General features: G+C 42.1%; 1 protein-coding gene across 2 annotated transcripts in view; it reads left to right on the forward strand.

Moving 5' to 3' along the window:
* The first annotated feature begins 2,092 nt into the window (after positions 1-2,092).
* plpp3 (phospholipid phosphatase 3) overlaps positions 2,093-14,768 on the forward strand; it is a 28,853-nt gene continuing 16,177 nt past the window's right edge. Inside the window, exon 1 of one of the 2 annotated variants that reach the window (XM_044043672.1) lies at positions 2,093-2,693. In XM_044043672.1, the coding sequence (XP_043899607.1) occupies positions 2,555-2,693 (139 nt within the window). In that variant the 5' untranslated portion in view covers positions 2,093-2,554. The remainder of the gene's footprint in view (positions 2,694-14,768) is intronic. The other variant, XM_044043671.1, reaches the window with a different exon arrangement.

Raw genomic sequence — 14,768 nt, forward strand, 5'->3', positions numbered from 1 at the left:
AAAGACATTTCTATTAATGTCTTTCGCTGGTTTGAGATATATATATATATATATATACATATATATGTACATGTACATATATGCATATATATGTATATATGTATATATATATGTGTATTTATATATATATATATATATATATATATATATATATATATATATATACATATATATAAATACACAGATATATTTATGTGGCCCAAAGCATCAATTCTCAATTAAAGGTATGTCGTACGTCTTCTTTTCCTCCTGTCCAGCAGCTCCATCTTCAACATCTTTAATTTAATCACTATCCTATGGAGGTTGTGGTGGCCGCCCGTGCATGGCACTTGTTCCCTGCAAGAACTCCCTGGAGCTCAGCACTCATACACCCGGAATAACTTGTGTGTTTCCTTAGCTGTGCTCCGTACTATCCCTCCTCTGTGACCAAATCATCTCAATCTTGCCTCTTCTTACTTCATTACTAAACTGTTCAACCTGAGCGGTCTCTCTAATTTGCTACTTTCTTATCCTGTCCATCCTGGTCACTCCCAACAAAAATGTTCAGCTTTACAATGCCGCTGTCTTCAAGCCATACATCACAGCACCTGTCTCACTGTCTTTCACACACAGGCATCCTTAATTCCTCTTCTCTCCAATGCAGACATCCACCTCTCCAGGCTCTCTTCCACCTGTCCCCTACTCTCACTACAGATTACAATAACATCTGCAAACAACATAGTCCATGAAGACTCCTCCCAATCTCATCTGTGATCCTGTCCAACAAAGATGCTCAGACCTGTGGTTCTTCTCCATCAGCACTCTCAAAGTAAATATTGCATTTGTGGTATTATTTCTTTCGTGGCATGAATACTGCTGACATCTGATCTTCATTTCTTTCCTAACCCTTAGAACACAGCGCATTTATGTTTATTTTTTCCATTACCATGTTTAAACATTCAGTATATACGGAGGCGATAAAAATGTGCAATATAGAGTGTCTTATATTATTTTTTTCAGCACAACCCAGACAATCTGATTCAAAATTCACCAACTATATAAACACACCTGAGCAAAAAAAACAATGAAAAAAACAAATATGTGACCTATAAATTCATATTCATATAAAGCACTAACATCCATCAAAAAAAGGGGGGAGTCCATAGGTCACATGGCACGGAAGCGATGAAAAGCAATTTTATGGACATATTATTGAGGTGAGTTGATCCAATGAAACCACTAGATGGCAGTGTAAACCCGTGATCAATATTATATGTCACTCTTGGAGCTCTCTCCCTGCTGCTCTTGTGCTCTTGTGCTCGTGGTATGATTTGGAAAACACTTGAGAAGCTGGAGCATGAACCTTATCACATTTCAAATGACAGAAAAGACAGACACACACCCAACAACGCCTTTTGTTCTCGGACGTTTTATTTTAGCACATGTGAAAGTCTACTGAAATAACCCTGAACAACTGCACTTTTGAAAGAGCAGGGTTTACATTACATTTTATATTAGATAAATATCTTTTTTTCCCCTTCTGTATTGTTTATATTCTTACTTATGTCTAATATGCGAAGCTTATTTTATTCATTTTTTTGTATTTTATTTTATTTATTGTTGCTGTCTTAACACGTGGTCTAATCGAATATGTAAATATATATACATATATATACATGCACATAGATATACAGCAAATATATGTATGTATGTATATATATATATATATATATACATACATATATACTCTATATGTATATATGAAAAGCGATTTTCCAGTAATACCAAATCCCAGTAAACGTCCTGACACTACAGATGAATAATTAGTTATAAACTGACTTTGCATCAGCACCAGGAGAGCATATATAGGCCAATATTTGGGATGTATGAATTAAACATTCATGTAAGTGTATATTAAATGGGTAAACGTTGTAAACTTTGTTTTTTTACAGACTTAAACAGAACAATGTAATAATGTGAAAGAGTTGGAAAGTGAGAGGGAAAAACAAAAGATTTCATCATCACTGCCCAGAGACGCCGCTGTCACTCCAGCGCGCCTGTTGTGCCCGTGCGCATTCGTTGGGGGCGCAGTTTATCCGCACAATTTCCCCCAAACTCATCCCAGTCTGAGAAAGTTTTCCACGCAGGGATGAATTCTGTGGGAAGAGAGGAGGGCTGAGCCTTTCAAGCTGCAGGGGGAACTCGAGGAGAGAGGGGGAGGAGGAGGAGGAGAAGACGGATTGATAAAACGAGAGCGGTTGTCCCCGTGTAATACTTACGCACTGCAAGTCTCTGAGGCGACAGCGATAAAGGGGAGCGGGCTTTCCATTCATGTTCAGCGCAGGCAACTTTTCTGTTTGAATGTGTGGCGCGGGTCCGTTCACCACATAACAGACACTTTAAAAATTCTTTTATATTTTCTTCACGTCTGAAATACAACAAGACACCAACACATCTGCAACTTTACGAGACCTCAGAGTTGGGACATTTCTTAACAAGGACTTTTCAAGAGTATTTTTTTTTTTTCCACCAGCCGCGTGGTGTGGGATTTTGAGCTGAAACGGGACTTTGTCAAATGCAAAAGTACGTGTATGAGAAAGCTATGGCCCAAGAGACAAGGAACGGAGGAACCTCTACGTTAAATAACAACAATGGTGTTGACAACAGCAAGAAGAAGCTGCTAATAGCGCTCGACATCTTCTGCCTTCTACTTGGTAAGTGTGTGAATAAGTTTGTCATCGTTGTTTCTATCTCGCGTCAGCTGATGAGGATTACACTGTGGACGTTCAGACACTTTGACAACTCTTTCTAACTGTTGGCAATAAAAGCCTTTAAAGATCGTCACTTATCTGTGACCTCAAGGCAACTTAATCTACAACATGTGCTTATCAACCACTTCCAACACATCAGCCCACACTTTGGAAGCGCCAAACTGAACACATGCAATATGACACACTTCCACTGAATATTGCTAATATAACACAACACAACATAATATGTACTTCAATTATGAACAGAAATTACATGACAGCAAAATATAGGATCACTACAATTCAAATGTAAGAGAAATATTATATTCCATGTGTACACCTTAAACTGTATAATGGTTACAGAATGGCCAGTGTTTACATTTGATTTCTTTATATTCTAAGCTGTCTTTGAGTTTTAGGCTGACATGACATAATATATGTTCTGACACGTTAATAATGCAATTTGTAATCAGTACATCAAGGTTCTTCTTCAATTGACTAACATCTTTTCACATCTCAGTCATTAAATGTCCACAGAGCATCACACTGGGACCTATCAGATGATGTGTGTATCTCCTGCCAACATGCCAGAGGCATAAATATTTAGAAACATTATGACCTGCCCTTTTACTGCCCTTTAAATAGCCCGTTAGACCCCCATCCTCTGTTCCACTACATCCTAGTTCATCCAAGCCCAAACCTGCAGAAGTGCCATTCCAGAGAGAGGTATTGTGTTTGTGTGTGCGACATGACTGGAGTAAAAATTGAAGTGTCACTACGATACTGATTCATGAGGGATGAAACTGTCGCTGACTCTCAGGCGATGCTGCTCTGATCTCATCCGGCACACAACTTGTACATATTCAAGTGTTTGTGTTGCTCCGAACTTGTTATTCTTCAAGCGTCCAGTCCAGATGCATTGTGTTTGTTGTGTGTGTGTGTGTGTTAACCAGTTTGTATTTGGCTGTTGTCACTCTAGGCCAGTCTTTTTCTGTTTCCAGCTCCAGTGGCCCCCTACTTTCAGTTCTCTCTCTATTCAACCCCCTCGTCTCTCCTTTCTCTCTTTTAGAAAAGGATTATGGGAGTTGTGCTTAACTTCTACACATTCTCTCAGAACCCTGCAAATCCCTGGCCAGCTGCCCCCGATCACTCCACTTCAAATTACTTTCTTTCTCTGTCTCTCTCTCTCTCTCTCTGTGTGTATATGGGAATGCGTGGAATAATTGCTTAAGCATGTGTTGTAGCAGGGGAATGTTTCTCCAATCTGACACAGAGAGAAGCAGGACCCGTGGCTGACCAGGCATTAGAGGAGCAGGTGGGAGCTGCATCACGATACAGAGAAACTGAGACATCTGTGATAGTAACAAGTATTGCAACACCGCTACACAGGAGCAGGCTTTTATTACCCGGGATGTTACAAACGGTGTAGATTAGCTCCATGTTCTCTTTAGTTGTGTGCAGCAGAAGCAGATGTGCCTGACTGACACACAGTTTTCCAGTTGGGTTTATACTGGTTTGCACATAAAAGAACCTCAACAGAGATACAGTGTTTTCATCTGCACTCGTAAAGATGCAGATGAGCTTTGATCGTCTGTGGAGTGGATTTCCTGCTAAAACCAACTTCCGTCACTGGTAAAGTCCTACAGTCTCCTCTTCTCTCCCGTGTGAAGACACACATGCATATAAACACACGCAAACGCACACAATGCATGTAAGCACATGCATACACACAGGCAGACAGGCACAAATGGCCACATAGATTCCCCTTTTGTCATGCTAAATACTATCTGGCTGCCCATTGATGGGTACTTGGTCCACTTTAGTGGTTTTGGGAGGGGTTGGGTTGCATATGGGGTCTGTAGTGGATGGAGGGACAAAGGGGGGGTTAAAGGGAAAAGGTGAAAGACCAGGAGAGAGGAGGCGAGGGTCCCAAATGAGGAATGCGGGTGTGTATAGCAAAACCCAGGTCTTGAAGGGTTTTGATTTGTGTATTAGACACAGATGAGGTGCAGTAGGTTAATACATAAATATCTTTCATTAGTTCATCACTGCCAGCTGGTGCTGCACCCTCATTTTCATACAGCAGGGGACACGTGCAATGATTCTGTTTGCACAGAGGACATCTGAGGACATCTTTAATCACACACACATACAGATGTACAATGTAAGGAAGGACTCCTTCCTAATGTTGCTTCTGGTAGTAAAAGGTTATGATGTATAAAGCCAGCTGGATCAGAACGGGGATAAAGACACAAAATGAGCACATGCGCGACACTCAGTTGCAAAGACCGAGTTACAGCTTACGTTTTTTGGCAGCTGAGCACATGCATCATCTGCTGATTCCACTTAGGCTCGGGTTCCACTCTCACTGAGCGGCAGAGTTGATTTAGCAACGCTATAAGGAGCACATGCAAAACCACCGTACACTCACTATAAATACACAAACGCCACCACAGACTGCGAAATATCATTCTTCTTTCTGTACTCCGTCTCATTAAAGCTTACGAACATGGCTACACACTGTCTGGAAGCGGAGGTTTATTGTGAAAACGCTTTTTTTTGAAGAGTCAACCACTTGAGCTCTTAGGAAACCATGTAGCTAAATGTAGCCTCACCTAAACCCTGATTAAGTTTTACGCAATGCTACAGAGACTGGGTATCACATGTTGACTTGTGTCCATTCATTGTTGTGCGTCAGCGTCATACGTTGCGCTGCCGTTGCCATTTCTTGAACATAAAGAAGGATTTTTCACCAAAAAAAGCTGTCAGTCAGTTTTTAAAAATAAAAGACTCAGAGAGAGCAAAAACCTCAACATTTTTAGTTTCAGATTATTCACAAATATACGGAATATTCAAAATGTGACAATAATCCATCAAACCCTATACAATGGACCATTTAAACCTCTACATGTTGTGCTTTTTGGGTGTTTCTATAATGACCTGACACTCATATACAGTATATTATTATAAGTCTGCTATCTGGTCTGATCTGTCAAGTGTTTAGTAATGTGATTTTCCACCGGTCTCAGATAGGAAGATTGTTATTGTGACCTTTTGGCCCTGGGGAATCAATGCCATAATCGGCCCTGGAGCATTAACCCTATATGACTTCACCCGACTCCTGCCACCACCCTCCCAAAATTAGCTCCTATAGCATTACAGCCCTCATTAAAGCTGGAGGTTAAACCTCTACCTTTTCAGGCCTTGGCCACTTCAATTCCTAAGTCGCTCTACAAATATTTTCCAGAATTTCTCAAATTCTTCATCTGGCTTCAGCACCGCGGTCAAAGACTCTTGATGTGACATATGGTGCAATTTCAGGAGTGAACCAGGGGGCATATAGTGTGTGTGTGTGTAAATTGTGGTGCTCAGGAAAGGGTGGGAAACGGAAAGGTAGTGTCGGTCGGAGGTAGGTGTGGTTGTGAAATAAAATCCTGCCTATTTTTTTTACTTACAGTCCATTTCCAACTTTCCCCCCTTCCTTCCCTCCCTACTCCTTCTCCACTTGAGCAGGTCTTTCCTCTTCTTAACTGGGTTTACACTAAATTAAATAACACTAACAAACTTTTTACGTACATGTAAACATGTCAGTCAGGCTAAATCAAATATCTCAATGTCACATACTGTATATAATGCACTTGGGAGTTGAATTATTCATTCAACTAGACCCGACTGGCCTAACTTGTGCTTTTACTAACAAGTTTAAATAGTGCAACTGTAGCTTGCATGCGGTGAAAGATCATATCTCAGTAGGTTGTTTGTCAGTGTATGCGGTGACAGATAAGCGCACTGCAAAATCAAGGTTAACATAGTGAATGACTCACGCGTTATTCACGGAAAGTTAAATTCAAGGAGCTCTTCTTTCTAACCCCAGATGATAAGCACGTTGCCTCGTGTGCTTCGGGTCTTCTAGTAAACTGTAATCAAAACAGTAAGTGGCAAGTCCTCACTAACGCAAACACGGGCGTCCATCCAAAGCTAGTAAACTTAATCTAAGGGCAAACACCCCCAGACAATCTGCCCCAGTCTGTCTGTACAATGGCAGTTGCTGGGAAGTGAATTGTGTAGATTTTCAAAGGAAAAGATAGAAGTTGCTGATTGGAAAAATACTTTTTTTTTTATCTTCCCTCTCCCTTGCTCCCCCGTCTGCTCTGTTAAGCAATACTCATTTCTAACAGTCAACAAAGTAAATCACTTTCCACCAGCAGTCATTAACTTGGATGTCACAAGCTCCCAAAGGTACCACGTGTCTGTACTGAAGAGAAATATTGAATTTGTGTCAAAAACAGGACAAATTCACGCAGTGCGCTCTGTATGACAGGCATACGGTTTAACATTGATTGACAGTTGTAAGACAGTGGCGTCATTTGACAAACAGCACAGACACACGTTAAAAAGAGTGAGAGAAAAGTGTATGTGACATATATCATAGTGTTGAGTCTGGGGCTGTGGTGGTTTGTGATGCATGTTCTGTTTTTTGCTCTGGCAAATAAGCATTTGTCTTCTTTCAAATAAGATTATCAGATCTAGCCATGACAACAGTCATGACAACAGGGGGCCAACATTCCCTCAACATTGAAAGTAATGCAAAGTGTGCATTTTTGTGCAGACGAAAAGATGTTGTGACAGAGAGAAGTGGTGAGACTGTGGCCAGACTGCATCTGTGTGTGTGCATGTGTGTGTGGCATTTTCAGTGGCTCACACACACACACACACACGTGGCTCTGTGTGTGTGTGCGTGTGTGCGTGTGAGTGTGCGCAAGGCTATGATTAAAGATGTGTAGGTGTGAGCGTGTGCATGTCTGTGTCCTGTGGGGTTTATGAGGCACAAGGAGTGCCCAGAGCTGTCATTAGAAGAACTCTGTGGCCTGAAGGGTGAAATAGTCTGCGATGTGTGTGTGTGTGGATGTGTCGCATGTGCGAAACATCTGTGGCTCGTTTTGTAACGTGTCCTCGCATGTGTGTCCCATTTGGTTCCCTTGGGCGAGATGAAGGCATCAGGGTCACTAATGTGAACATGTCTCTTCATGCTGGAACCAGGCAGACCCGTCTCTTTTAACTTTTTTTTTTCTGTCACCGTCTCAGTCCTGGCAAAGAACTAAATAGCACTATTTATCAAATGAACAGCAGCCCATCATTTGTTCTGAGACAACAATAGCCAAGTGAAATCCTCTATCTCTGCTGTCTCTGTCATTCTCTTGCATGATTATAGCCCTTGCAGATAAACACCCCCAACCTGCTAATTTAGATAATTTGGATTACAGGGCTGGACCCCACCATAAACAATTGTTAGAAGTAATATGTGCTTTGTGTTTAAGCCTGTGTTTTCAGCTGGTGTCTAAATTAATATTTTGTGTTTATCAATGTGCACGCAGCGTCTTGTTACAGCCATTAAAATGTGTCTTTGTGGAGAATATTGAATATATTACTATAGTTTTATTTTATACGATGTTTTATTGTCTTTGATTGTCTTATGTTGCTGAAGTATCACAGAATACGATTATTGTGCTGAGGGACTTCTCAACATTCTTAGTAGCTACGTCGCCACGTGTGCTTGTAGAAAGTATTAAGAATTAAAGTATATGTATTATTTGTAATTTATTAATGCCCAGCCCTGCAGCAGATGAATTCAGCTCTGCTTCATCATGGACAACCGTCTGAGAGCTGCCGCCCTCATTATATGTCTCTTACACCACATGGTCCTCGACTGGGCCTCCCTGCTGTTACACAGGCTCCTCTGTCTGTCACTTTCTCTTACTACATTACCCACCACAATCCTCTGTATTTGTGCCTGTGTGCATCCAGAGATGGGGGGTTGGGGGTCATGGAGATTTCACTGTTTCACCGAGGACAATACCCCTTTTTGATGCATCTCAGCTCTCTTTGTTTCGTTAACAAGGACCAATAGGCTGGTCGCAGACAGAAGGAGGATGAATTGGAGGGAGGGGAAAAAAAAGTGAATGAGGCAGAGATGAGAGAATCTCCCCACTCGACTCTCAAGGCCTGCTTGATTATCTGTCAGTGGTTTATGGCTGTCGCTGCTTGAAGCTGTATTGTTGACTGGATTATGGGCCGTAGTTCTTATCTGCTCAGATGTGGCCTGCACTGTGTAGTAATCAGCTCAGCATCATTATTGACGCAGGCCTTATCTGTGCTGCAGCCACTGAGCCCTATCCTGTTTACATACAGAGAAGAGGCAAAGCCAGAGAGGCTCTCTGCAATGCTAGAACGCGTTCACACTGTCGCTCCAAATTAACACCCATTGTCACGTTACAGTCAATGACACAGAAATGAGTCAAATATTAAGGGGGTTGTAAGAGCAGGAGGAATGTAGTGAGTGCTAAGGAGAGCATTATTCGGGTCGAGGAATCAAGTTTCAAAGACAGAGTCGTCCTGTCAACAAACTAGGCTTTTGTTCAAGGGGGTAGTAATGCCATTACGGCTACAGCAGAGAAGCGCCCCTCCAGCTTCTCAACCAACCAAGCAAATGGCTGCATCTTGCCCCTGGCCACTGCTCAAGTTTCCCTCCATTGGGGCAGCTGTGCGGTCGGACTCTTCAGCATCAAGAATGCCTTGTTTTTAAAACACACACTATAGATATCCTCTTGCTTCCTGACATTGTACAGCTGAAAACAACTTCACATTTCATTTCGCTGAGAAGAAAACCGTCGACATGAGGTTGGCGGCGTCATTCAGAGGCTGCCCTCGCAGAAGCCTGCTGTTCCCCTGGAGAGAGTGTCCCAACACATGTCTGTGTGTTAATTCTGGTGAATAAAATCTCCCTGAGTAAGCACATGCTTCAACCAGTGGCCCCCTAGTCACTGTAGCATTCACACAGAGGAGACAGGGATTCACTCTGTACAGTACTCTGCCGACCTCAGCAACTCCTCTGTGTGTGTGTGTGTGTGTGTGTGTGTGTGTCTGCGTGTGTGTACATCAGCAGCTTATGGAAACAAAGAAATGACTAAAGAAGTGACACATCTTTACCAGTGTACACGTGTGTGTGTTTGTGCTCGTGCGTAAATGTATGTTTCCCAAACAGTGATAATGTGAATGGATAAATTCTGGGTGGCTTTTATGGAGCCGAGTTTGTTTATTTGGATTGGGAGAGCATTTTTAAAGCCCGTTGTGGTCAACAACTTAAAAATAATGTTTGGGGAAGGCTTTGCTGAAGTTGCCAGGGGAACCACAGTAATCCACTTTAACACCCACATAGCCACACACACACACACAGGCACACACACAAATATATAATCAGTGGTCTAACAGTGACAGTTGTGCCCCGCTCTTGTATGCTACAGTATAATCCTAGAGCTATGTCACATCCGTCACCTTTGACCAATGGCCTTGTTGCTACTTCCAAGGTCTGTCATGAACCTCAGCTAACCTTTGCACTCTATTTCCAAATGTCTTGAAGGCCATGCATACTCATGTTCCTGGCTTTAGTGACCTAAAGATCAAGTCTGCTGTGGTTGCAGCTCTTTGTAGTGCTGGATATGTGACAATTTTTACAGTTACATTCAAGGCTGCCATGAGCTTAAAATCGCAGAGGTCACAACAGTGTTTTGAGTACATGCATAGCTAATCTTGTAAGGACAATACATAGACTTATTAATTTGGACCGTCTCACCTAAACCATATCCCTAACCTTAACAATGCCCAGCAAGCACCTTAACCTAACATCTTAGCCTACTATTGGTCCCCATGAGGACTACTGGTCCTGACAAGGCCAGGTTTTATGCTGGAATAGGACCTAAAGAGGTAAATAAAAGCACACACACACACACACTGTCTCCGTTTTCACACACAAAAACACATACGTCCCTATTGTTGACAAATTGCACTGTGACTTGTGGCTGCTTGTGAAAGGAGTGTGTTTATCTAAATGAGTGGACTAGATTAGGAAGTCACTGAAGTAAATCCTTCTCTTTCCGTTTCTCTTATGGCACACCGAGTCACACACTTATCAAATAACCACAAAATACTATCTACACATACTTCTTTTTAGTGATGTAGGCCACTTTAAAGTGTCCCCTAACAATGTGTATTGTGTTGCAGGGCGTGTGTAGATGTCAAGATCGGAGTGATAGAAGTATCATAGGAGTGTCTGTCCTCAACAGACTGGAATTGGACTGGCTTTAGACAAATGACTTGAAATGGATCTGCACACAACATCCATGTCTCTGTGTTTTAACCACACACAGGGGTAGAGGATGTTGTTTTATGGTTTGTGTTTTTGCTCTAAAGGATTAAAGGGCTTGAGTAAGGTTTTATCCAGACTTTTATTGTTTGATTTACATCACAAACACAGCTACAAATAATTACAATTTCAATTGAATTAACTGACTTCAGGGTTATGGAGGAAACATGTCATAGGTCGTAAATTACACATTACTACATTCAATTACATCCTATTATTGTGCGTATACAATGTTTGAAAATTGTGAAATGTCCCTCATAAGTCACAGTCAAAGCAAACTATTCAGTATTCCTGACAAGTGGTAAAATATCAAGCAAGTACAACACATACTGGTTCTCACTTTTTTACATGCTGAAGTTTTAAAAGCACAATGAACCAAATAACTTTGACTAAATAGTTTAAAACTGATAATTGAATTCATAAGAAACGTTATAATGCTACAACCAAAATGTGTTGCCTTTGATTCTTTGTGAATTTGGAGCTCATATCTGTGGACAAAACCCTTTGAGGTTTGGTATACGGCCCTATTCTTGACTAAGCTGAGCAGCTAATTCTTTAACAGCCGTCTGATCTGCTGCAGACGAGTGAGAGAAACAAGAGAAGTCTATGAAGTCATGACCCCGCAGCCTCTAACCTTCCTCTGAATTGCCCTCTGTCTCTTCCCCAGTCCTTCTCAGGATGGGTCACATGGTCCATTTGCGAGACAGGAGAAGGAAATCCTCCATTAGACTGGCCCACAATACCTCTTCCTCTGCCCCACTCCGCCTCCCATTCACCTCTCTCACTCACTGCTGACACTCCAGCTCAATCACTATAATCACGATATCATTCTAATTCTGCCCCTGAAAGCCACAAAAACCCATTAAAATGTCAATGGGTTTGCGAGAGTCATGAGAGCGGTAGAACGGGAAGCTTTCCGCCATAGTCTCAGCAGACACGCAGGTGCTGCTCTACAGGGAAAGTGGTGCCATGTCAAGGGGAATTAACCTTCTGAGTGCTGCTGAGCTTCAGCTGGCATGAGAATAGCTATTGTTTCCTGTTCTGGTTAGTACAGTGTGTCTTAAGGTGAGTGAAAATAATAGAACATTGCTGACACTTACCCTGCAGGAACATTGCATCAGATATTATTGACCTTTATTGAAATACGCCCAAATACAAAGTGTAAAAGATTTAAAAAAAGACACATTGTCTTATGTAGTCCTTGCTAATCTAAGTGCGCACTAGCTATGCAGTACCAAATTTAACTCCAAAGCCAATCAGTGCTGGTTGGATAATCTTTCTCACATAAACCGATGCATGCACACACACACACACACACACACGCACATATACTGTGCATAGAAAGCTGCATACCTAAACCTTAAAGTGTGCAAACATATGCACACACACACACACACCACATATTCATTCACATGGACATCATTTTGTGCAGTATTTTCTAGCAGGCAGTGGAGCGTGGACATGTGAGTGGATTTACAGATGGAAAATAAGAGCACATGCGGATGATACACACACACACACACACAAGGACTTGCCATGACCTCTGCATATAAACACTGAGTCAACCAGCCATAGAAATGCCTCTTTCTCTTTCTCTTTCCCTTTCGTTCTTTCTCTCTGCATCTGTCTGACCTGTGGTCAGCAGTCTTTAGTGATTTGCCTCGTTTCCCCTCCTTGCTTGAAAGAGAGAAGTGCGTGGCAGGATCTGATAAGACAAATAGAACTTTTCCCAAACTTACAAAACCACCCTCTTAGGATGTGTTTTTTTTTACTACATTTTCCATGATTTTGCAGCTTCCATTTCTCTTCCTCTTTTGTGTTTCAGGCTCCAGTTATTCTCGGACGCCTGGTTGTGTTGTTAAAAAGCTGCTCAGTGGTTTGAGAGCTAATGGGGCTCATTGGCTCTAAAAGCACAGAACACACACTCTCTCTCCAGCAAAGGCAAAAAGAACCTCTATGTCAGTGTAAGTCTGCATTCACATTGTTTAGTTTTAGTTTAAAAACACAAATTCTTCTCTGGATACGCCTGCCATCCACACTAACCCAACAATTTTGAAATCTGCTCGGTTTTTCTTAAAAAGCCGGACACCTATCTTTGAATATTATGACAGGTTTCCCATATTTACTTCCTGATGTATTCTTATTGGCCATAAAAGGGAATTCCGGTGCCTAGTTGTCACCATTGTTTCTCATTAGTGTGTAATTTCTAAGTATCAGTTAAAACCCGCAGATGGGAAACTTTACCATCTGCAGACTATAGTGTACAAGAGTTTTAAAGTGTAACTAAACCCGCTCTTCTGCGGCTCACTCCGTTCATTGCCAGGTGTTTCTCCTCCTCTTCAGTAAGGATCTGAGAATCCCGGACATTAATATATGCCACTGACCTCATGACAGAGCTTGTAAATAGTTGTTTTTTAATTCACTGACAGACCATCAGCCTCTCCCCACAGCCAAGCCCATTGCTTTCGTTTTGACCTCTTTCATTTTCTATCTCTCCCTCCTGTGACACGACCCCTTCTCTCTCTTCCTCTGTCTGTGGGTCATCAGGCCCTGTGAAGGTCACACTCTCTTTATCCCAGTGCCATAAAAGAGGTCATATTTCTTCTCACTGCTGTTTGCAGATGGGGCTCAGATGGGCTGTATGGTAAGTGGCACTGGAGTGTGTTTTATTTTGTGCTCATTGAGAGGCTCATGGACTGTCTGTGGTATGAGGAGAATGCCCACATACTAGGCTGTTTTCAGGGAGATGGGCATGGGTGGGGGCCCCACAGAACAGCTTGGCATCTAAAGGCTGGACTGTGGGCAGAATAAGAGGCATTCATTCATTCTCAGCAGACAGTTTAGGTGCTCAGTTGCGTGCTCTCACTTCCACTTTTCCGTCTTTAAGCGGGTCAACTTTCCAGTTTCCCATGGTGATCTCTGATCAGTTTAGCCCTTAAACACTGATTTGCATGTGTGGGTGTGAATGTGCATGTTTCTCATGTCTGTTTAGCCAATGACCTCCTTTCACTTCTCCTCATTAGCATATGAATCTCAAGTAGGCCAGTGTGGGCTAATGTAAAAAGAGGGAGAGTGAAGAAGGAGTGAAGACAAGAAAAGAGTTGAGTCTGGTGTGAGAGAAAGCAAGTCTGAAAAAGGTTTCTTTTCTTTTTTTATTTTTTTTTTACCAAGCTGAGTGTTTCCACAGTTGAACTCAAGTAGTGCATGAACTTAATGCATGGGGTTTCTCTCATTTACATATTAAACTGGAGCCAAGTTCATTAAGCCAAAAGACACACAAGAACAGGAAACACAATCATCGATCTATCTGAAGTCCTGCCGACAGTGCTGACATGGTCCATAGCTCCTGAGCTAACACTGCCTGTTGCGTGGACGGTGTGGTCTTCAGGCACCATCAGAGTCTGGCCAAGTCCAGTGTGGGCCCAACAACAACCTGTCGAGCCCTGGCCCCACACCCTGTTTGTGCAGGTGTCTGCCTCAGTGACCATACCATGTGCTGCCCCTTGCTAGCCAATGGAGAAAGAGGCAGTGAGGGAGGGAGACGTTGTGTGCATGGAAACATCAAAACATAAGGAAACTGCTACATTTTAGTGGCTTTATGCTGGTTTTGAAATATAAAGTTATGTTCAAAGAAGAAGAAGAAGAATGCGCCAGCAGGATTCTTTCAAGTCAAATCCAGTCGCGATCTTGGAAACAGCACTTGACATGCCTTTGTTTCTTGACTTTTAGATGTTGTATGAGTTTCATCAACAGATGGGGATTGTCTAGTTGTCACAGACATAGACTTTCTTGCTCATGCTAGTTGTAAGCTTCAAAGGTCCTTAAAGTTGACTTAAAAA

Source organism: Solea senegalensis, linkage group LG14 (genome assembly GCF_019176455.1).
Source record: "Solea senegalensis isolate Sse05_10M linkage group LG14, IFAPA_SoseM_1, whole genome shotgun sequence".
NCBI lineage: Eukaryota > Metazoa > Chordata > Actinopteri > Pleuronectiformes > Soleidae > Solea > Solea senegalensis.